Source organism: Budorcas taxicolor, chromosome 4 (assembly GCF_023091745.1).
Source record: "Budorcas taxicolor isolate Tak-1 chromosome 4, Takin1.1, whole genome shotgun sequence".
In the NCBI taxonomy this organism is placed as follows: Eukaryota; Metazoa; Chordata; class Mammalia; order Artiodactyla; family Bovidae; genus Budorcas; species Budorcas taxicolor.
In genome coordinates, this window is record NC_068913.1 from 99480096 (window position 1) to 99505722 (window position 25627).

A 25627-nucleotide genomic window follows, 5' to 3' on the forward strand; every position below is an offset into this window, starting at 1 on the left:
TCATGTCTGACTCTTTGCAATCCTATGGCCTGTAGCCTGCCAGGCTCCTCTGTCCATGGGATTCTTCAGGCAAGAATACTAGAGTGGGTAGCCATTCCCTTCTCCAGGGGGTCTTCCCAACCCAGGAATCCAACTGGGGTCTCCTGCATTGCTGGCAGATACTTTACCATCAGAGCCACCAGGAACCACCATGGGTTGCTAGTAATTGAAGCTGAGCAATGGCTACACGGGAGGTGATTATATATATTCTTTGCTCTACTTTGTAACAATGGAAAATTTCCCAGTGAAGATCTTTAAATCACTTCATCAGCTTCTTACATTATTTCGTATGAGGTCGGTACTATTAGCCCTAGCTAACAATGCTCAGGGCAGTTAAGCAGCATCACACAATAAGTGAGTGGCAGTTTGAGGACTCAGACCCAGGTTTGCCAGACTTAGAAACCTGTGCTGTAGCCCTTATTATTCAAAGAAAGTGTGTCTCCCAGGTAAGGAGACTGAAACTTATTAGAAATTCAGACTCTTGGGTCCCACCAAGACCTATTACACGACCCTTACGTTTCATTTGTGTGCCTACCCAAAGTTCCCATGCTCTGTCCCCAGCAGTGTTACTGCCTCCATAGCCACTGCTTACCCAACTCAATCAACTGTGACTTTTCCTTAAAAAAATGTCGCCCTCTTTTAGGGAGAGGACATAGGTACACCTATGACTGATTCGTGTTGATGTTTGGCAGAAACCAACACAATACTATAAAGCAATTACCCTTCAATTACAAATAAATCAATTTTTAAAAGTTACCCTCCTTTGAAACAAGAAGTCTTATCATGAGCCACTCTTTGGTTACATTTAATAACAATTTATTAAGCATTTAATTCAGAGCAGTTACTTCTTTCAACACTGAGCGCCCGCCTGTAGGCGCCCGCCTGTAGTGCTGGGCACTACATGCCTGTGTCAAGTAAGCATGGTTCTGACCATATTGTCAGCTGCTAATAATCACTGCTTGCTTGAAACTTACTTTGGTTTGTTGTAAAATAATGCTCTTGCTTCTGTTCACTTAAGGTATTGTGAGTTTTAAATGCTTTGGGGCTTATAGAAAACTCCAGGCACCTGTTCTTCTCATCATCTCTATTTACCTGTGTGTACCTTTCCCCAAAAGAAATTTTTTTTTCCATAACATCTTCAGTCATCTTGTATCATTTCAGCCATGTTTTTGAAAGAAATATGGATTCGTTTTTATGTATCATGCAGGTGAAACACTTAACCATATGAGCCTCCATCCTTCCTTTTGTACAGTGACTGAGTCACTTCCAATATCATTCTTCTCTAACCTCATGTAACTTGATTTTTCAACCCATCCCCTCCCCCAACAAGAAAACCACAGAAACCTTTTGAAGACACTGGACTGTATGGAAAATGCGCTTGATTGTATTTTCCAGCCAGTTAAAGGATCCCTCACTGATTTGTACTGGTTTCTCTATCCAAATAGTGAATGCCTTGATGTTTTATAGCTTCCTTGCCTCCAGTCCTTTTTAGAACAAGGAGAAGATTCTTGAGAGTCCCTTGGAAAGCAATGAGATCAAATCAGTCAATCTTAAAGGAAATCAACCCTGAATATTCATTGGAAGGACTGATGCTGACGCTGAAACTCCATTACTTGGACCACCTGCTGCGAAGAGCCTACTCATTGGAAAAGACCCCGATGCTGGGAAGGACTGAAGGCAGGAGGAGAAGGGGATAACAGAGGACGAGATGGTTGGATGGCATCACTGACTCAAGGGAGATGAGTTTGAGCGAGCTCTGGGAGATGTTGAAGGACAGGGAAGCTTGGCGTGCTGCAGTCCATGGGGCTGCAAAGAGTTGGACACAACTGAGCAACAACCACAAAATGAATTAATGAATGAGGCCTGTCTTCCGTTTCAACTATAATCTGCTTTCTTAAGGAGATTGGACCCTCTTTGCTTTTGAACAGCTTAAAACATTTTCTAGCTGCCAAGTTAATATGGCCGTTTCATAGATTATAATTGCCGGGGTCCAGCCCCGGTGGATCCAGGGTGATTCGAAGGTGGTGACGGAGTCAGCGTCCTTGGAAAAATACATATTTAATTACAGATATAGAGAGAGATTAGAAACGGATAGTGTAGTAGGAAGATTAGTGGAGAAAAAGAGGCTGAATAACTTGGATTACGTGGAATAGCATCCATGCTTCAGATGGGAATTCAGCCAGAAAAACGGGAGCAAGAAAGAAGCGACATGGGGGAATCAGTCTTTCCGGAAACTGATCCGATTTCTTTATTTTTGGGTTTGCTTATATACCTTTTGTTACATATAGGGATGAATACAGAGTCACGTGGGGGTCAGCAGTCCTGACCTTTATCAAAATCAGGTGCTTCACATAAATGTATAAAAAAAAGGTCTTAGGGATATTACATCATCTTATGGCCATGAGAGACCTGCTGACATTTTATGATCCTTTCTTTCTGATAACCAAAAAACTTATTTCTTCCAAGGGTGTTTTTTCTTAAACCAGGCACCACCCTCCAAATAAAGTTACATTCCTGTAGGGTGAGAGTGTAGTGAGTTACAATCAAGAAAGGAATTTATTTAACCCAAGGTTAACATGATTAATCTTAAAGGTTAATACTTATTTCTCCTATATACTTAAAGGTTAATGCTTATTTCTCCTATATGCTAGTTATATTCATTATAAGGGCAGGGAATATGGAGATTTAGCAGCAAACATCAGCCCAACAAATGAAAATCCTTTCACCAATGTTCCCCTTAAGATCTATTTAGTCTTAAGATAGTGATAAAGTTACATTTTTACATAGCAAGGACACAGTGATTTATAACAAAGTACAGTGATCTATTACAAAAGAGAAAATTCATTAACTCAAAAAGTCTAGTATTGCTAACCTTAAAAACTACTATATTTCCTTTTCTATATTCCAAATACATTGATTAATATATTCCCAGGTGCCTAAGGATATGGAGGCCTGGCGGCAATCATTGACTCAACAAGAAGAAAAAGCCCTATGCTAATTAAGACTCTCAAAATACTCTAAAACTCTCTGTGCTATTTATGGTTAAGAGGTAGTAAACAATCATGTGGCAGGAGTATGGATAATCCTGTCACACAAGCTAGTCTGTCAGCAGAGAGGTTTGACCTGAGACATCCTTGTCCCACCCAGGGGAGGGAATTAGCAGCAATTATTGACACAACAAATGAAAAACCCTTCACCAATATAATTCCTAACCAACCCACTATACTAATAATTTCTAACTCCCCAAAAGAATTTGCCTTTAGTAAGTCTAAAACATCTCGTGCCTCTCAGATTGGGAGGCTGTAAACAATCACATGTGGCCAGACGAACCTATACAGGTGGGCTAGATAACCTTCAGAGGAGTCTGTAAGCTGAAACACTCTTGTCACGCCCAGGAATTTTTATTGCCTTGGAGCTGCACGTTTACTCCTTCTCCGAGAGAAACGGTTATGGGGGAGAGCCCCCCGTAAAGTCAGAGGTGTAGGTGAGAGCATAAAACAGACTCTGGTTTTGGGGTCAGATGCTCGGGAACAGGGGTTTCCTGAGGCTTGATCACGCCTTTGCGTATGCCAAGCCTCCTTCCTCATGACCTTTGCCATGGGCGGAGTCCCTCACGCTGGCCCCCGGCAATAATCACCTTCAAACCGTGTATATACTTAACACCCTAAGCTATTATTCAACTTCCACAGCAGAAGAGGCAAGAGGAAAACCTACAAAGAGCAGGTGTTGAAGCCATCTTCAAGGACTGTCACTGTATAATCAGGCCCACGCTGGTTGGAGTACAAGCATCAGGGTCTTCGTTCTTCCAATAACTTTCTCTTACAACAGGAGAAAGTATATGCATATGATAATGCCAGCATATGTATATGATAATGTTCTGACGAAACAGAATGTAGGAAAAATAGCGTGCTCTAAGATAGTGATGATAACAACTATCTTTGCTAGACAAGCGTCAGAACGTCTTGCCACCTCTGTCTTTTCCAGGCTGTAAGTAAAGTGTGCTTCTGATTTGTTATGCAGGGCAGCATTTGGCAAGGAGTCAGAAGTTCTTATTGGGAACCTGGGTGATAAATTAATCCCTCCACAAGACATCCTCTGTGACGTCAGCTACCTCAAAGCCCTGGCCAACATGCACGAGAGCTTGGAATGGTTAGCAGGCCGAACAAAGTCAGCTTTCTCCAGTCTTTCTACATCCCAGAGTAAGTATTGGTGGGGTGGATCTTGTGGGGACAGCTGAGAAACTAGACTGAGTACATTCATTTGCAATGAGAGAGTGTCTGCACATCTCCATATGGGCACGTGTCCAAGTTGTCAGAAGATCCGTTCAGGGATTCTTCTTGTGCTGAGCCTCTGGTACTTTGTGGTTCTGTAAAACAAAGAAATCTTGACTTCTGTGTGCTGGGGCGTGGGAAGTCAAAAAAGGTCCATGTTAGCATAGCTTGACATTAAACCTTAGAAACCCAGGATCATGTAAGATTGAAACACCATGTCTCAGGAACAGAAAGCAGTATATTTTGTCCTCCTTATGACTTCTCAAGGGTAGAAACTATGTCTTGGAGTTCAAAGTTGTGTATTTGGTTGATGTTTTCATTTTAATGATAGAAAAGAAATGAAAACTATCTAAAAAGACAATTATATTAATAGAAATGGTTAAGATGCTAGAAAACAGACAATGAGAAAAACAGTTATTCTAGATAAGAGATGGCTGAAAGATAACCTCATTATACATTTCAGGGGAATTAAGGGATAGGGTCTGAGTGAAAATAGGAAACCTGTTTTTCTATCAAGGACCAATGATCAGTTATTTCAAAATAATTTGAAAACTTTGAGACACAATTTATTCATTAAGTGTAGCATAAATACTTTTTAAAAGCATTAGTTAAGAAGTGTTAAACAGTTAAAATAAAGGCAAAGAAAAAATGATAGTGTGGAAGGAATGAAGGAGATGGCAAATTTGAATGCATGAATGGAGGGACAGAAAACAGGATAGAAAAAAGCAAAATAACAGCAAGAACATGAAAGAAACTAAATCAGCTCTGAAGTTAATATTAGACTGAACTGTTAGAAGATTATTAAAGGAAAAACTTATATTATTTGGACTGTGAACTTCAAAGAAAGTTATTTTTTATCACTGTCTCTTGAAAAGTTATTATTACTTGATGAACCATGATTTCCAGACCCAAGAGGAAGAAGATGTGGATGAAATAAACTAGAGTAAATTATTTCCTGAAACATGAGTCTCACGGGCAGAGTGTAGGAGACTTTTGAATGCTCACTACTTATGATCTCCCGCAGGTTGTGTAGCTGTCCTGGGGGTCAACAGATGGTGAGGAAGAAGGATGGAAGGGAGGGGACTTTTGATGTTAGGTATTCTGCTTTAGGAATCTCATTAAAATACTACTCTTTGATAATACTTTTATTTTTATACTTTTATTATATAAAATATTGCTTTTAGCTGATAATAAAATTGTACATGTTTACTCTTAGAAATATATTCATCTACTGTGGATAGCTTGGGTGCAGTATCAGTCTGAGCAGACTCTGCCTAAGTAGATACCCTTGAGAGGCTTTCAATTTTATGACCCCTTCGGATCAGGGAACCTGTCACAGGTAGTAGTTAAAATTAGCCATTTTATCTCCCAGACTCACCTCACTCCACCACCACCACCAACAACAAAAAGCCAGGGAGGAGCTGACTTTCCCTTTTGCTCCTTGCAAAATAAACAGCTCTGAAAAGGAACCAGATGCTTCCTGCCCCAGGTTCCTTTGACTCTTGAAACGTAGGGCTGCTTGGGCTGGTGTGTGAGCGATGACTGGAAGGAGTCCTCTCGTTTGGCGGGTCATCCAAGTCTAATATTTAATAATGCAGTCTCTTATTTGGCAGCACAGCACTCCAGATTTCTATTCTAAAAGGGTTCCACAAGGCAAAACAGGACACAGCCTCTATAGCAAGCCACTGAGTGATCCACACGGGCCAGCCTGGCTTCGACTGCTCTCAAAAAGGGAAAGACATGCTCTCAGAGTTATGCTCAACTCTGTAATTGCACCATTTCACTGTTGTGTTCGTGTCACTAAGAGTCCCCAGTACAGTTGATGTCTAATTCATGCCTTCTATTATCTCTGGTTTTCTGACAAAGATCTCTCATACCACGCCCGTTGATACCTCTCGTATGCTCAGTTCCATTTTATAATATAAGTTGTACCCTCTCGGTTCCTTTCAGGGTGATTATTCCACCCAGTGAGTGATTTAAGTGACTGTCAGCATTTTGACGATCAGCGCAAAAACCAAGTGAACTGTAATCACTAGTTATGTTGTCTTTGTTAAAACAAGGCATCAAGCAAGCCTGGTTTATTCTGTTAGCAGCATGCCTCGCTCACCCACACTCGCCTAGTCTTCGAATTCCCAGCAGAGATGCCCATTGCTGTTTATAATTTGAACAAAGCAGGGGGTTCTCTGATAATGGGTTACTTTGATTGTTCCATGTCAGTGTGACTTTAGAAAGGGAATCAGGGACAGCTCTTTATATTTTTTTGAAAAATGAACCACATGATTACCTCAACAAAAGTATTGCCAAGTCTGGAGACTCGATAGCATGAAGAAAATGCCAGCCTTTTGTCTAGCACTTCCAGAGACTCAGGATGGGGGGAAGTCAAGAAAAGAAGTATAGAAGTTTATTTTTTGTCCACATCTGTTCAACTATTTTGGATGATAATACTGTGCCTTATTATAATTAAGGTACCTGGAGAAAGTTTGCAGAAAATTATTTTCATAGTAAAAAAAAAAAAATCTCTTTAGATATTACAACAGGATTCTCCTCCACTTGAAATATTTCATGTCTTTATGAAACATTTCAAGTAGAGGAGAATGGCAGAGCATGGCTGGCCATGTGCCCAGGAAATAAGAGTTGACCCTTTTTTCAAAGATAGTTTTTCCATCTCTTTTCGTATTTGCATCCACACCCTTCTGTTTTCCTTACACTTAGGAGAGTCTCCCTACCTCATGTAGATCCTAACTGCACCAAAGACACTGCTCCTTTTTCATCCTTCCACAGTCCTTTGTTCCTGCTCCATTTCTGCCAGTATTCTTCTGCTCAGTCTTCCTTCAACTTATTCTACTTAAACTTCTTTGTGTTGAGTGCTGTTACTTCAGTCGTGTCCGACTTTTTGTGACCCCATGGACCGTAGCCCACCAGGATCCTCTGTCCGTGGGATTTCCCAGGCAAGAAGACTGGAGTGGATTGCCATTCCCTCCTCCAGGGCATCTTCCCGACCCAGGGATCAAACCCACGTTTCCTGCATCTTCTGCACTGCAGGCAGATTCTTTCCTACTGAGCCACCTGGGAAGCCCGGTGACAGTCACAGCCCAATTAAAGGACCAAAAAAATTATTTGATTTATAAAACCAGTAAATCAAAGACTTCAGATGTGGCTGAACAGACTTGTTTATGCGCCTGCCTTCTCTCTCCCCCGTTCTTTATTTTTGCTGTATTCCTTTATTTCATCTCAGGGAAGACCTTTTCATATGGTAACATTCTTGGCCACCAGCATCCCCAAGATTATTTGATCCCAGACAAAAAGAGCATTTTTACTAAGCGCTCCTGAAGCCGTCCTAGAGAAGACTTGAATTGACCTAACTTGGCCTCCGCTCGTGGGTCTCTCAGTTTCCCCTTGTATGCGCCTTGGTTTCTAACTATCCCCCTACCCATGGCTCCGTCTCCCATTCCCACTTCTAGAACCTCTATGTTTAGGATCTGTTTTTAGCAAATATGCTTTCAGTGCAAGGAAGTTGAGCAGGACCATATTTAGTGTTAGACATTCAGGATCTAGATTTATAGATATCTCCCCTCATTGATCAGAGTTTCAACTTTGTAGTAAAGGCACAGACTATCTGTCCTCTGTAATAGCTGCTGTTTGTAAGAATACTAAATAAAAGGTCTGAAATTAACTTTAAGAAAATTCTCAGCAAAATGTGACCTACATAGAAATTGTTAAAGTGCATTCAATTGGAACACTAATGATTTTCTTTTGTATTTTATCCCTGTTTTAAGGAGGTGTTGCTTTTAAAAATAGAGTACAGAGAACTTGAGGGGGGCTCCAGGGCTTATTTTCACTGCCTTGCTTCCTCGGGGGTCCCTTCTTCCCTTCTTGGATTCTGTAAAAATCTCCAGGATTAGAGAATCTGCAACTTCCTTGATTATATATTCTGCTCTTTATGTAACCTTACCATTGAGGAGGTCATCTAGCTTTTATTAACCTCCCTTTGCTTCAGTCTAAACCTCTTTCTTCAGTCCTATGCCTCAGAAATTAAATGTTGAATATTTTTTCTACAAAATAATGTGCCTGAAAACATTTCCCTGGCCTCTACCTGCCCATCCCTGGATTTAAAGACTTTTGGCCTGAGGCTGCCAGTCTCTCAGTCCAGAACAACCAAGCTGGACTCAGGCCCCTGGCAGCATTAGGAGCCCAGATCAGTCTCTCAGATGGTGGTTTAACAGTTAGCCTTTCTGAATTCGGCTGATACTGCAAGTTCCTTCGACCCCAGGTTTATCTTGCTCTGGCTCCCTCAACTCCCATGACTGTGGTTCTTGTTGTGCCCACGTACGTGGATAATAAAAAGTCATACCATAATCTTGTTTTTTTTTTTGAGAAACCACAGGGTCAAATAAATCTCATAACTTTGTTTCCCAGAATTGGTTCATGAATTATAGTACTAGCTATGCAATTATACTGTTTTTTTCAATTGTGTTAAGAAATATGTAACATCAAATACACCATCTTAACCGTTTTTAAGTTACAGATAAGTAGAGTTTTGTTCACTGTGTGTTTATCACCACACATCAGGTTTCTGAAACTTTTCCGTCTCACATAACTGAAACTCTGTACTCCTCAACAACACTCTATTTCCCCCTCTCCCCTTACCCCTGAGTCTACTTTCTACTTCTATTTCTATTTCTATTTTCTATTCTACTTTCTACTTCTATTTCTATGAGTTTCTATTTTCTATTTCTATGAGTTTGACTACTTTTTTTCTAATTTTTTTTAATTCAACTTTTTTTTTTTGTTTGCAACTGCGTGACATGTAGGATCTTAGTTCACCAACCAGGGATCAAACCCACACCCCCTGCAGGAGACGCCCAGAGTCTTAACCACCAGACCATCAGGAAAGTCCCAAGGGTGACTACTTTAGATGCCCGCATATAAGTGGAGGGGGCTTCCCTGGAGGCTCAGTGGTTAAGAATCCGCCTGCCAGTGCAGGAGACGAATGTTCAACCCCTGGGTCGGGAAGATCCCCTAGAGAAGGAAACGGCAATCCACTCCAGTGTTAGTATTCTTGCCTGGGAAATCCCATGGACAAAGAAGCCTGATGGGCTACAGTCCATGGAGTTGCCAGAGTGTGACGTGACTTAGTGACTAAACAACAACAATAAAAGTGGAATTATACAGTGTTTGTATTTTTGTGACCGGCTCATTTCACAGTGTCCTCAAAGTGTATCCATATTATAGCACATGGCCGAATTTCCTTTTTTTTTTAATGGCTGAATAATATTCTGTTGTATGGATATACTGCATTTTCTTTATCCAAGCATCTCTCAGAGGGTATTTATATTTCATCCATCTCTTGGTTATTGTTGAATATTGCCACAGTGACACAGAAGGGTGCCAATAATACTTCTTTCTTAGAATGGAACTATAACTAGGGATCTTGGAAATCATCTCGTCTAACTCAAATGTTTTGCACATAAGGAAATTAAGGCTTCAGAATGATCACTCTGCACATCTCTATACCTGAACTCCAATGGAAACAAGTCCTCAAATTGCCAGTTTAACTTTCTGCCACATCATTGTCTTGACCATGACCAAGGTTAAGCACTAGAAGTGATAGCACTTCATACCATATTCCTCCTAAACCACCAGGAAGGTCACCTTTTTTTTTTTTTTTTTTTTTAATGAAAGCAGTTAAATGCCTATAGTTAGCTTGTCATCATTTCTGATCATCATTGTCTTTTATGTAACCAGACTTTCTGTGCTTTAAATATGTTGGCTATTGTATGTACCCCTTTCTGAATTTTATCCTAGTTATAATAAAATAGTTTTTCTCCCTCTTTTTAATTGTTCTACAAGTATTTTCTAAGTGAGAAACTCTGCCTGTCTTGTTATTATGTTCAGTTCAGTTCAGTTGCTCAATCATGTCTGACTCCTTGTGACCTCACGGGCTGCAGCACGCCAGGCTTCCCTGTCCATCACCAACTTCCTGCTCAAACTCATGTCCACCAAGTCAGTGATGCCATCCAACCATCGCATCCTCTGTCATCCTCTTCTCCTCCTACCTTCAATCTTTCCCAGCATCAGGGTCTTTTCCAATGAGTTGGTTCTTCTAATCAGGTGGCCAAAGTATTGGAGTTTCAGCTTCAGTATCAATCCTTCCAATGAATATTCAGGACTGATTTCTTTTATGATGGACTGGTTGGATCTCCCTGCAGTCCGAGGGACTCTCATGAGTCTTCTCCAATACCACATTTCAAAAGCATCAGTTCTTTGGCGCTCAGCTTTCCTTATAGTCCATCTCTCTTGGATGAGTCCGTCTCATGCATACTTGACTACTGGAAAAACCATAGCTTTGACTAGACAAACCTTTGTTGGCAAAGTAATGTCTCTGCTTTTTATTATGCTACCTAGGTTGGTCATAGCTTTTCTTCCAAGGAGCAAGCATCTTTTAATTTTATGGCTGCAGTCACCATCTGCACTGACTTTGGAGCCCAAGAAAATAAAGTCTGTCACTGTTTCCATTGTTTCCCCTTCTATTTGCCATGAAGTGATGAGACCAGATGCCTTGATCTTAGTTTTTTGAAAGTTGAGTTTTAAGTCAGCTTTTTCACTTTGCTCTTCTTTTCATCAAGAGGCTCTTTAGTTCATCTTCTCTTTCTGCCATTAGGGTGGTGTCATCTACATATCTGAGTTTATTGATATTTCTCCTCGCAATCTTGATTCCAGCTCGTGCTTCATCCAGCCCAGCATTTCTCATGATGTACTCTGTATATGTTAAATAAGCAGGGTGACAATATGCAGCCTTGACATACTCCTTTCCCAATTTGGAACCAGTCCATTATTCCATGTCCAGTTCTAACTGTTGCTTCCTGACCTGCATACAGATTTCTCAGGAGGCAGGTAAGATGGTCCCATCTCTTTAAGAATTTTCCACAGTTTATTGTGGTCCACACAGTCAAAGGCTTTAGCATAGTCAATAAAGCAGAAGTAGATGTTTTTCTGGAACTCTCTTGCTTTTTAGATGATCCAATGGATGTTGTCAATTTGATCTCTGGTTCCTCTGCCTTTTCTAAATCCAGGTTGAATATCTGGAAGTTCTTGGTTCATGTACTATTGAAGCCTGGCTTGGAGAATTTTGAGCATTGCTTTGCTAACGTGTGAGATGAGTGCAATTTTGCAGTAGTTTGAACATTCTTTGGAATTGCCTTTCTTTGGGATTGGAATGAATACTGACCTTTTCCAGTCCTGTGGCCACTGCCGAGTTTTCTACATTTGCTGGCATGTTGAGTGCAACACTTTAATAGCATCATCTTTTAAGATTTGAAATAGTGTTACACAATATATTCTAGCTACTGTACTGCCCTATAACTAATCTTGTGTAGTTATTTATATTGAAATTAATTAGGATTAACTAAAACATATAGTTCATTGGCTTGGATATACTAGCCACATTTCATATATTCAGTGACTACTGTAGTGAACATGGCAGTTACAGAACATTTCCATCATCACAGAAAGTTCTGTTAGATCATGTCATAGCTCATCACTTAGGTCACTGTTGATGAAGATCTAAAATAATGCCAGTCCATACAGCTGGCTGTCTGAAACTTACTTGAAGTGTCCTCTTAGTTATATCAAGACATCGATAAATACTTCAGTTGTCCAGCCTCCAAATCTCCTGACAGAGAAGTATGTCTTAGGCCTAGCATTTTCTAAAACGTTTCTGTTGATGTTATAGGCAAGAGAGTTTAGTGACCAAATACACTGGAGAAACAGTAAAGAACGTTAAATATAGTTCCTGCATACAGTGAAACTGTTCAAATCTTAGTATGTTAACGAGGGGCTTCCCTGGGTTCAGTAGGTAAGACATTACCTTCCAGTGCAGAGAGTGCAAGTTCAGTCCCTGGTCAGAGGCTAAGATCCTACATACTCCATGCCCAAAATCCAAAGCATAATACAGAAGCAACATAGTAACCAATTCAATAAAGACTTTTTTAAACAGTCTAAAAAAATTCTTTAAAAAAAATATGTTAATGGAGTAATTACGACAGGGCAGTGTTTCCCAGACTTCTTTATTGATGGAATTCTCTCACCCCAGAGCATCTTACAGGACTTTACTGCTCTATTTATATAATTTGTTCAGAGTCTCTCTATTTCTCCCAGCATAATCAGGCACAAGACAGGACATACATTTTCTTGTTGCAGGTGTACAGTTTCATAATATTGGCAGATCTGCACACTGTCAGATGACTTCTGTTGCAATTTGGTTATTTTGTTACTTGATTTGATTATCTTTAGAAATAGTCAGGCCAACCATTATGAAATGACTATGGCTTCCTTTTTGCTTGTATCAAACCTGACTGCTCTCCAATCATTATACTTCCTTCATGATTCTCAAAAGATTTCAGCTACTAATGTATCGTGTTGGCCAAAAAGCTCATTAGAATTTTTCCATAAGGTGCTATAGAAAATCCCAAAGGAACTTTTTGGCCAGCCCAGTGATTCCACACTTTAATTCACTGATGAATGCTAATATATCCATTGTGGGACTTCAGAGATTTATTTTTAAGAGAAATTTTAATTTAGAATATTTTTAGATTTTACTTGCAAAGACAGTACAGATTTCCTGTGTATTTCATACCCAGTTTTCCTAATTGTTAGCATCTTAAATTTGGCACAACTGATAAACCAATATTAATCCATTATCATTCATTAAGGTCTATATTCATATTACCTTATTTTTTTATCTAAAGGCCTTTTTCTGTTCCAGGATCTCATCTAGGGTGTCATAATACATATAATCATAATCTCTTTAGACTATGACAGTTTCTTAGTCTTTCCTTGTTTTTGATGATCTTGGCAGTTTAGAGGAATACTGGTCAGATTTTTTGCAGAATGTCCTTCAATATGGATTTGTCTAATCTCTTTTCATGATTACATTGGGCTTGTAGGTTTGGGAAGGAAAAGCACAAAGATAAAACCATTCTCATCACATCTATCAAGGAAAACTTCTATCAGTGTGACTTATCGCTGGTGATGTTCTAGGATTGATTTTTATGCCTCCAATTCATATAGTCCCCTCTAGACTGCTCCTTCTGAATTCTAGATTGACTTTCCACTTTCCCACCAAAAATTGCTTTTGTCTATCTTTCTAGTGACACAATTTTTTTTTTAACATGATGAATGCATCTATTATAAGGCCAATGTTTGGACAAGTTGAATAGCTTGCTTAAAAAAATAGTTGTCCACCTTAAGCAGTTATGCAGTTGATAGATTATAATCCTGTGGATCTGAAAACCTTTATACAGAAGATGTTTTTTCCTCCTCTGAGCCACTCAGTTAGGGTCTGTAACTACTTCTTAGTTGCCATGTGTACTAAACAATCTGTAGTAAATGTGTACAATCATATTAATTTCGGACTAGGCCATGCTGAGATTAAAGTGCTCTCTGAATTTTTCTTCACCAAAAATAGCTTTATTTTAGCTCATTTACATTAGGTACTTCTAATATGTATTGTTGACTCAAAACTCATCTGGAAGTGAAAGTTATTTCCTGAAAAATGTCCTTTTAGAGTGGCAGTTCTCAAAGTTAGCTGCATGTCAATTGTAGTCAGTTGGAGAGTTTTTAAAAATACTCATCAACACAACATTGTAAAGCAATTAGCCTCCAATTAAAAAAGAAATTTAAAAGGTTGTCAAAATGCAACATCGCCTCTTTCCCCCAAAAAAGTACTGATGCTGGGCCCCACTCCAGATTTTCATTTAATTTGTGCCAAAATGTGGCCTCAGTTCAGTCGCTCAGTCGTGTCCAACTCTTTGTGACCCCATGAATCGCAGCACGCCAGGCCTCCCTGTCCATCACCAACTCCCGGAGTTCACTCAGACTCACGTCCATCGAGTCAGTGATGCCATCCAGCCATCTCATCCTCTGTCGTCCCCTTCTCCTCCTGCCCCCAGTCCCTCCCAGCATCAGAGTCTTTTCCAATGAGTCAACTCTTCGCATGAGGTGGCCAAAGTATTGGAGTTTCCTCCTTAAACCATTCAAATCAGGAATTGAGAACCACTGTTGTAAAGGATTGCTTCTCAACCTTGACTTATATTAGGATGACTTATAGAGTTGCCAGTCACATTCTCTGGGGGACATGCTCAGAGTACCAAGCTTTTAACCATCATCTCAGGCAATTTTGGCTTCCCTGGTGGCTCAGATGGTAAAACAATCTGCGTGCAGTGCAGGAGACCCAGGTTCAATCCCTGGGTTGGAAAGATCCCCTGGAGAAGGAAATGGCAACCCACTCCAATATGCTTGCCTGGAGAATCCCATAGACAGAGGAGTCTGGTGGGCTACAGTCCATGGGGTCACAAAAATTTGCACACGACTGAGTGCTGAAGAATTGATGCTTTTGAACTGTGGTGTTGGACAAAACTCTTGAGAGTCCCTTGGACTGCAGGAGATCCAACTAGTCCCTCCTAAAGGAGATCAGTCCTGCGTGTTCATTGGAAGGACTGATGTTGAAGCCAAAACTCCCAATACTTTGGCCACCTGATGCGAAGAGCTGACTCATTTGAAAAGACCCTGATGTTGGGAAAGATTGAAGGCAGGAGGAGAAGGGCATGACAGAGGATGAGATAGTTGGATGGCATCACTGACACAATGGACATGAGTTTGAGCAGACTCTGGGAGTTGGTGATGGACAGGTAGGCCTGATGTGCTGCAGTCAAGGACACGACTGAGTGACTGAACTGAACTGAGCAACTAACACACTCAGATACACTCAGGCAACTTCAACAAATAGCCAAGGTGGAGAGCCACTGATTTTTGACCTGAAATTCCTCCAAAATTTCTTCTTTGAGTAGCTCTTCTATTTGGGAAATACTCTATAGTTACTTTGCCAGGTCTAGTCTCAAGAGTTTGGGGTTAGCACGACTTCCCTTTTTAGACAAGAACACCGGGCTAAGAGTGTCATACAGAGGCAGGACAGCTGCCCACTTCTGCTCAGCAGTCCCTAGTTAGCCCAACTGTTTCCCCACACCTGATTAAAGATAGACATCTTCCTCTTCCCTTCTTCAAATCAGTTAAATGAGAAGGGCACAGGAATCAGTGTCTCTCTTAACACAAAAGGCTGTGATTGCCAAACCAATTGAATGAATGTGGAAGTGTTTACAAGTGAATTATATCATTGAAAATGAAAATGGACAAGGTCCAAGTGTCTGTACACCCCCATCCGTCAAACACATGGTTTTGTGGCAAACCAGGGGGTCTTTGTGCGCTGCTATGATTTAACATTTTCTAGGAGATGGAATAGGAATTGAATATGAATAGAGCTTGCTATCATGGGCTTTTTCTGCCTTAATGGCAAACAAAAGATAAAATCCAGGCTCCTCCTCCCCTTGCTGTTTGGTTTTCTGCCTTGACACAAATGAGAATAAAAATGTCCCTAGCCAAGATCTCGTGGGACATTGTCCTGCTTCAGCTTCGCTTTTGTCAAATCATTAAGCCAGAGTTTTCCTGTCATGATTTCATCTGATTATTTTTAATTAAAACTCCGTGCATGGTAATTTCTCTCCTGCTTCGGTATTTACAAGTTTCAAATATTTGTAGACTGTTATCAGACCAGCTCCTCCTCAACAGTTGCTTAGCTGACCTCTACACATTTAGTTTCTCAAATCGTCTTTTTGAGGTTGGGCTTTCTCTGCCATAATCATTTTTTGGTCTCATTAGCTGTCATTTTCTTCAGCCAGCTCTCATTCTGTGGTTTCATCATTCCTCTTCCTCTTCCGGTGACAACTTCCAAATTCATTGTCATTGTCTCGGTTCGTGAGTATACTGTTTACTGGAAAGATTACACTAACACTGGACGTATACCTGTTCAGGAGTTTGCCACCTTCTGCCCAATTCAGAATTTGTTTTGATCTTGTCTATTAATAATTGATACAACTTCTACTTTTGTGTAAGCCTTGAAATATTTGGAATTGTCCAAATATACTCCCAGTATACTTGGGACATGCCCAATATACTTGGTCTATGTTTTACCAGTTTCTAAGCCAATCATCTTATGTTTTGCAGGAATAGAAACGCTAAACAATGATTTTATGATGATTCAGCTTTGTTGATTTTCAGTCTTAATTGTATTCTATTGTTCCTTAAAAGTTGATTGAAATTTATTTTAATGAAGAAAGAATTGTGTGCAAAGTCCCTGTGCTGAGGGTGTTCACATCATGTTAGGAGTTTTCTGAGACCATGTTGTTACAAACAATGGAGATGCTGGTAATTCTTTCACTTTATAAGGAAGAACACGTGGCCCCTCCCAACTCCTTCTCCACAGTGATGTACTCTGCACTGTTAGGGATGACATCATCCAGGCTTCATTCTGACCCGTGGGGTTCCCCTATTCCTTTCTTCTTACTGCATCTTAAGTACTGATATGCAGGAGTTAAGTCCCCTTTTTAAACGTGTCTACTCATTTTTTTCCCTTTCTTCTCATTGAATACCCTCACATGGCTCCTAGATAGTGGTTGTTTGCTTCCCTCTCAACCTCTCTCTTCTAATTCACAGACTGTCTCCCTTAGGCTGCTGCTGCTGCTGCTAAGTCGCTTCAGTCGTGTCCGACTCTGCGACCCCATAGACGGCAGCCCACCAGGCTCCCCCGTCCCTGGGATTCTCTAGGCAAGAACACTGGAGTGGGTTGCCATTGCCTTCTCCAATGCATGAAAGGGAAAAGTGAAAGTGAAGTCACTCAGTTGTGTCCGACTTTTAGTGACCCCATGGACTGCAGCCCACCAGGCTCCTCCGTCCAAGGCAAGAGTACTGGAGTGGGGTGCCAGTGCCTTCTCCGCCCTTAGTCTAACAGGTATATATATAGTATATACTTGACTTTGAAGTCAAGCACACCTGGGGACAAATGAGACAAGTTAATGTATCACCAAAGGGAGATTATTTAGCCTTTCTGAACTAAATTGGTCTCCTTACTTGTAAAATAGATATGATGCTGGATCCTCATTGGGTTGGTGCAACCACTACATGAGAGGATAAACTTGGAGTTCCTAGTATGTCACACACCATGGGAACTCAGTACGGGCTTCTTGGGGTTACGGCTGTCAATCCTATCACTGGGGCGCTCACTCATTGTACTGCTCCCCAGGTACAGGGTCTTCACTTTTTCCTACCCCTTCAGACTTTTCTGTATCTCAAGTCTTACGGGTGCTTTTAAAACCCTGTTAACATCTGTCCTTTGTGTTCTTTGAAACTATGAAGACAGGGTTCCAGTGCTGTTGGAAACAATGTCAGCATCAACTACAGTTCCCTCCTGTCAATTAGCTGGTCATCTGTAGAGTCCGTTGTCCTGGGCTGAGTACTGATTAGAAAACAGCCTCCTACCTCCCTCGGCAAGGAGGTGGTTATCAGTTGTGAAGCTACAGAGGGCTAGGGCTGTGGGTGTTTCAAATAATTTTGGAGTTCTGAGTATCTACTCATCGTTACATGGCTGTTTCTTTGAGAAGGCCGAAATTTGTCTCCAACAGGGAAATATTTGATGAAAATACGGTAATATCATGGATTGGCTTAAGTGTGGTGGCTGGGAGCTTCCAGCTGAATGACTCTTCCAACAAAACTCTAAAATGGAATCCAGAAGGAGAAATAGGAATGAAAATCTTTGGGGAAAAGGGAAGGCAAAAGAAAGTGGAAAGCAAGAAAGGGCTTTAAAATGACATGCTGAAATAGAACCAGACTGAGGAGAGCACGGAAGTGTGAGATTACCTGGGTTGACACCTTAAGTGGAAGTAAGGAACAGTGGCTACTCGGGCAGCAGGACTTGAATGAGAAATCGGAGGGGACTGATTTGGCTGCCAAACAGGGAAATAAAAAAACCCTTCAAGTGAATGAGAATCAAGTGAAAGATTGTACCTGAAGGCTCTGATGATGCTATTAAACCCAAGCTTTTATCTGGAAAAGCCTTCAGATCACTGAGTGCTTTAGAACGTGAGATAAGGTCCCTAACCAACATGAAGCCGTGACTTCGTGAACTCCTCGCTAGAAAAAGAGTGTGTCTTTTCATTTCTTCACCCTTGAAACTCAGCGTGGGTATATGACAGATGCAGGGGACCAGGAAAGACAAATCCTGATTGGGAAATGGAAAGAGGCTAAAGGGTTGGCTTGGATTGAATGGAAGAAATCTCCCTCACTTTGTAGGATTGGATTTAGAAAAATGTTCTACATGTAAACTGGATCTGTCTTTTCAGACAGCTTGCTTATTAATCAGTAGTGCACAACGGCCCTTTGCAGTCTGCCGGCCCCCAGGAGAGGGGCAATGTGTGCACACGTGTGTGCCTGTGACAGTCCCAGAGGACGCTGCAAGGACAGTATGGCACTCAGCATGTAGCTTGCATTTCATACTTTCTCAAGGGCCTTTATAATCATTAATTCTTAATCCTTTATCCCTGCCTCAAGCTGGAGTTAACAGCCTTTATTCTCTCCCTTTACAAAGCATGAACATGAAACAGAAGTTTGACCGTTGGCCCAAGGTCAAAGTGAGACGATGACGTTAGGCCAAACCTGACTTTTCTCTGAGTGCAGACCACAGTGTTTGGAAAAACAACATCATTGCCTGTTGCTAGTGTGCCTCAGAACACGAAACCAGCGCCCTTCTGTTTCCCCTCGCGGTTAATGCTACTCTTTAGCTGTCTCCCCGAGTCACAGCAGTAAGATGAGTGCCAGGCCGTGTCCCTAAGTGCGTCTATGAATGGCACTGGATGTACTTTATTTATTTTGACCACACCATGTAGCATGTGGGATCTTAGCTCTCTGACCAGGGGTTGAATCCATGTCCCTTGCATTTGGAAGCACAGAGTCTTAACCTCTGGATAGCCAGGAAAGTCCCTGAATACACTCTAAAAGGAGTGGTCTTGACCTTCACCAGCTATAAAAAAACTGAAACTACCACGTCCCTGCCAGAGATCTATTTTGCAACCAGATTTTTCAGGCATGTATTTAGGGAAAGCTTCTCTGGAGCATTCCATGGACTGTATAGTACATGGGGTTGCAAAGAGTCGGACATGACTGAGCGACTGTCCCTTTCTCTTTTACTTTATTATCCTAAATTTAATATTGTAATTTATATCCACTCATAAACTCTACAAAATATAAAAGACCTCCCTCCTCCTGCATATGAGGTACAGGAATGTATCAAGTGTAGGTCTCCAAGGCACAGTGTTGTTTATGAAGAGCAGTTAATGTTGTGTACTGATGGACAGGGAGGCCTGGCGTGCTGCGATTCATGGGGTCACAAAGAGTCGGACACGACTGAGCAACTGAGCTGAACTGAACATCTTTAAGGTCTGGTCCTTGAACCCTAGATGGATTTGACTGGAGTTCTTAACTAACAACTTAATCCAATTTTTATGAAAGGTAGAATATGGAGGAGTTTTCTATAAGACTGATGAAAAACCTAAGTGTTTTTCTAGAAACCAAGAATATCTGATCCGATTCTTCAAGGAAACAAAAATCCTGTAAATGTCAGAAAGATGTTACACACTGGAAAACCCCTTTGGTCAAATTCATCTAAAGAAGGTGCTATTTGTAGGTGACTTTTCAGCAAGTCTGTCAAAAGCTTCCTGCTACAGATAAAAATTCAATAACCTTTCACTGGGGAAGTGCCACAATTATCACTCATTTAAAAACAGTCCCTCTAATAGAGTATTTTATCATGCTGGACAGTCTCTGCATTGTTCATTATTTAGTGTTTGCTAAGCTGATGGCACTTCCACAGCACTTTTCTTATCTCTCCTTTTTCAGAATTGGATTTTATATTTCTGAACCAGTCAGATATGACAAGTCATTTTCTTCCCTCTTGTCTTTTAAGAAACTCAAACTTGATTTCTTTTTTTTTTTTTTTTTCCAACCATCACCACTTAAAGATTAAAGTTATGGGAAATGTCTGTATTAACTAGCATTGGGACACGCAGTGGAAGACTATTGCATTTTAATTGCAATGGGGGGTTTCCTCTTTGTGGTTCTTCTTATTTTCCCATATTTGTGTATTCTGTAGCTCTTCAGAGCCTCATTCTTCTAAAACACACAGTGCATGGCAAAGATGAGGTATTAGGAAATCTGATGTTGCTCGAAGACAAGGTATTATCAGAATTATTGTATTACTGAACCTCAGGAAAGGAGGTGATAAGCTGTGTAAGTGGGTCTCTGTATATAAAGATTGTCTTTATGTGAGAGACTTACTGAAAGGAAAATGATAAAGTCATTAGCCTAACACCTGGGGGGGAATGCCAGTTCAAACAATATCTCTTTCTATGTATAGCTCATTATCGAGAATCGTTAACAGTTTAAGTCTGAAAAACTTCAGTGGTTCCAAGTGAATGAGTTTTTTTAAAAATGTGTTGTCTTTATCTAAGCTTTGGACCTGATCCACAACACATACTCCTAGGTGTTTACATTTTATCTCAGGTTTTTATCTTGGCCACTTTCCTGAAATAGTTCTATTTTCAAATTAAGGTCAGGTCTCTTCTCTTTATAATGGGAAATCTCCGGGAGATTTAGGCAAGGCATCCTGAACAAAGGATCAGAATAAAGTGGACACATATGTTTTTACTTTATTGGAAACTCTTTTCTTGAGCCTACTGAGGACCTGTCCGTTTCCTCCAAGGGTTTCTCTTGTACAATTTTTAGGAAGATATAAAACTTCACTCAAGAAATGATGACAAGATTTTTGACCTTTTCTGCTACAGTCTTCAAATAGTGGTGTCAGAATACTGAGAAAGATTGTGTAGAGAGAAACTCTCCCAGAAATATTAAGACTTATGCATTATGATTGTAAGTATCAAAACAGAAATAACATCAGTGTCTTTTCTCATACACTAATTATAAAGGCCACCCTTTAGATCGGCTTTATGAAAAAAAAAAAATATATATATATATATATATGCTCAAACTTTACCCAGAGAGAGATGTTCTGAACTTTTATCATGTCTGCTTCTGAGAGAGGGAATGTGACGAAAAATCCACCATCGTTATTATGTGTGTAAAGGTACTGCAAGCCCAATTAACGCAATTGCTCAAGCCAACAGCCTTTGGGCTTTTCACAGGAGTCTCGGAAGTGTGGTGGAGAAACGCCCCCACACCAGAGTCCTGCATATGCTGCTGGGTCTGCCTCGCTCCAGGAAGCAGAGCAGGGGTCACTGACAGACAGATGGCTGCCACAAGCGCCACCAGTGGCCGGAAGCTCCTCCCACCACCTCCTGTTTGCCCAAACAAGCGGGCAGAGATGGCTTTCTTCCACACCATGCCCAGACTCTCTCTCCCTCCAGACCCAGCCCTACCATGGAATATGGAGGCAAGACCGACATCTAATGTTACAGTCCAGCCTTATTTCTCTTCTCGGCACCAACATAACAGAGGAACACGGCCATGGCCTTGACCTTGGACAGGGCACTTTTAACATCATCGATGGTGTTGTCTGTGTTCTAAATCCCTCGCAGTAGCAGTCCCCACTACCTTGGCACCAGGGGATTGTTTTGTGGAAGACCGTTTTTCCCTGGATGAAGGAGGGAGGGGATGGTTTCCAGGATGATTCAAGTGCATTACATTTATTGTTCACGTTATTTCTATTGTTGTTACATCAGGTCCACCTCAGATCATCGGGCATTAGATCCTGGAGGTTGGGAATCCCTGCCTCACCCCTGCCTTTGAGGATCAAGTCAACTACTTTATGCATGACACTTGATATGGTGCCTACCATACAGTGATCTTTCAATAAATGGCAGGTTTTTTCCTTCTGTTTCTTCTCCCTTTAAACTCACTTCCTCATTCTTAGCCATCCGATTAAGAGTATTTTGTTTCTGACTTGTTCATTTTACTCTCCATGTTTCCCCATGATGGAACTCAGTGTGAAATGCCCAAGTCTGCCTCTAGTTTTTCCCCTTCTCCTATCCTTCCTGTTGATAACCGGGCCTACTTGTCTACTTGATCGTTTAATTTCACCATCATGGAATCTTTGGTGCATTGCATTTGAAATTCGATTTTGAGCACTTAAGCTTAACAGCCTTCCAAGATCCATGTGGTCCTTGAGCTCTGGCACAGGGTATGTTTATTCAGGGCCACAGTGAGTAAAATTTAAGATTAAACCTCCACTCTCATTAAATGACTTTCTCTGTAAACTTGTACTTCCAGATCAGGAGGTATGAAAGTGAAGGAGCTGTGCAATTTTAATAAAAACTGTAACAAAATGACAGTCCATCCAGCACCAGGGCCAGTAGGAGCTCTGAAGCTCTGAGCCTTTTAGAAGCATCAAAGGGTTCTGTGTTCAGCTGCCTCTCTTGTTAATTAGGGATTAACTTGAACATGTCTCACTGAGTTGATTATTCATATGGACTTTTTTCAGTTAGATATCGTATACATTGTTTTATTTAAGAAAAACAAACAGAATGAAAAGTGAAAGTGAAGTCGCATAATTGTGTCCAACTCTTTGTGACCGCATGGACTGTAGCCTGCCAGGCCTCTCAGTCCGTGGGATTTTCCCAGCAAGAATGCCAGAGCACGTTGCCGTTTCCTTCTCCAGGGGATCTTCCCAATCCAGGGATCAAACCCAGGTCTCCTGCATTGCAGGCAGACTTTTTACCATCTGAGTCACCAGGGAACCCCCCCCCCCAAAAAATGCATAATAACTAAAGACGATTAAATATCTTAGCCGCCTTGAATATCCCTAGGAAGGTGAACGAGATACTGACACTTCAGTAATACCAGAAAAAATGAAAATTTTAAAATAAATATGCATTAATTTAAAATATCTGCCATAACTTTAACATACTAAAATGTATGCATGCTCAGAGAAGGCAGTGGCACCCCACTCCAGGGTTCTTGCCTGGAGAATCCCAGGGACAGGGGAGCCTGGTGGGCTGCCATCTGTGGGGTCACACAGAGTCGGACACGACTGAAGTGACTTAGCAGCAGCAGTGCATGCATGCTAGGTTGCTCAGCGTGCATGCATGCTAGGTTGCTCAGCGTGCTAGGTTGCACGCTAAGTTGCTCAGTCATGTCCTACTCTTTGGGACCCTATGGACTGTAGCCCTAAATACGGGAGTGGGGTGCCATTTCCTTCTCTGGGGATCTTCCCAACCCAGAGATCAAACCTGAGTCTCTTATGTCTCCTACATTGGCAGGTGAGTTCTTTACCACTAGCACCACCTGGGAAATTTTATTAGCTATATTCTGTAGTATTCAGTAAAATTCTGATGGCAAAGTATAACCAAGTCCAAAGTAGGATTTTTCTTGTAAGGATCTAAAGCCATTCTGGGCCATTCTGGGATTTAGATTAAGAATTTTCCTTCTAATTGAGGTATAGTTGATACACAATGTTGTGTTAATTTCTGCTGTACAGCAAAGTGATACAGTTATCAGTTCAGTTCAGTCGCTCAGTCATGTCCACCTCTTTGCGACCCCATGAACCACAGCACACCAGGCCTCCCTGTCCATCACAAACTCCTGCAGTTTACCCAACCTCATGTGAGTTGGTGATGCCACCCAACCATCTCATCCTCTGTCGTCCCCTTCTCCTCCCACCCTCAATCTTTCCCAGCATCAGGGTCTTTTCATGAGTCATTTATAAATACATATATGTATATTTTTTCCACACTTTCTTTTTTTTATAATATTCTTTTCCATTATGCTTTATCATGAGATTTTCAGCATAGTTCTCTGTTCTGAATAATAGGACCTTGTTGTATATCCATTCAATATATAATAGTTTGCATCTGCTAATCCCAGACTCCCAATTCATCCTTCCCCTACAGTTTCTACCCCTTGGCAACCATATATCTGTTCTCTATGTCTGGGAGTCTGTTTCATAGTTCATTTGTGTCATATTTTAGATTCCATATGTCAGTGATATCATATGATATTTGTCTTTCTCTTTCTGACTTACTTCACTTAGTATAATAATCTCTAGGCTTATCCATGTTGCTGCAAATGACATAATTTCATCTTTTTAATGACTGAGTAGAATTCCCCTGTATAGACATACCACATCTTCTTTATTTATTCATCTGTTGATCGACATTTAGGTTATTTCCATGTCTTGGCTATTGTGGATAGTGCTGTGAACACAGGGTTGCATGTATCTTTTCAAATTAGAGTTTTGTCTGGTTATATGCTCAGGAGGCGGATTGCTGGATCAACATGAATTTTCAAGTTGTACAGACCCAGAGTGCCCAGCATAGTGGATGAAAATAGACTTAAATTCCCACCAAGTTGATTACTGCAAAATTGCAGAGCCCTCAGAATGAAGAGACGGAGAAGGCAATGGCAACCCACTCCAGTACTCTTGCCGGGAAAATCCCATGGACAGAGGAGCCTGGTGGGCTGCAGTCCATGGGGTCATGAAGAGTCAGATACCACTGAGCGCCTTCACTTTTACTTTTCCCTTTCATGCATTGGAGAAGGAAATGGCAACCCACTCCAGTGTTCTTGCCTAGAGAATCCCAGGAACGGGGGAGCCTGGTGGGCTGCTGTCTATGGGGTCACACAAAGTCGGACACGGCTGAAGCAACTTAGCAGCAGCAGAGTAAAGAGAAAGCGCTAAACTGTCTAGGGCAGAGGGGCGCAGGAGAGGTTTTAGAGAATCAAGAAGCAGAAAATTACTCCTCAAAGGTAACACCGGAAGCTAGAAAACAATAGAAAAATACCTTTAGATTTTAAGAAAAATTATTTCCAACCAAGAATTATATACTTAGTCACACTACCAGTTCAGTGTGGGGGAAAAAGAAAACCTTTTCAGATACACATAGTCTCAAAAAAACATACTTTCCATGCCGCCTTCCTCAGAATCTACCAAACTAAAAGAGTTTACCTGAAAAATAGAAAGTCATAAGTACACAAGGAATAGAGATTCCAGCACAGAGAAGGAGCCCAAAAATGATCATGGCAGAAGGTGCCAAGAAGGCAACAGGCCACAGAGAGTGACTAGCCCCCAGAGGAATGGTTCAGAAGGTTGTAGGAGAGACTTGTTCAAGTAGGTGATGTTGATAGGAAACCCAATATGTTTTGATGTATTGAGAGAGAAGTATTTGAGGCTGAACAATCTCTTAAGTACAAAAAGACTAAGCAAACAAATAACAAGATAGTTATTAGCACCAGAGAAAACACACCTATTGTGCAAGGGGAAAACATGGCCTACTACACGGCCCTAGATGTCAGTAGCATTTAGAGAGTAAAAGAGCTGGCTTAAAACTAAATATGAAAAGAACTAAGATCATGGTATCCAGCCCCATTACTTCATGGCAGATAGAAGGAGAAAAAGTGGAAGTAGTGATAGAGGTCCTTTTCTT

General features: G+C 41.1%; 1 protein-coding gene across 1 annotated transcript in view; it reads left to right on the top strand.

Annotated features, from left to right (window-relative positions):
* EXOC4 (exocyst complex component 4) overlaps nt 1-25627 on the top strand; it is an 816823-nt gene that overhangs the window by 688760 nt on the left and 102436 nt on the right. The window contains exon 14 of the mRNA XM_052638352.1: nt 4060-4238. Coding sequence (XP_052494312.1) covers nt 4060-4238 — 179 coding nt within the window. The remainder of the gene's footprint in view (nt 1-4059; nt 4239-25627) is intronic.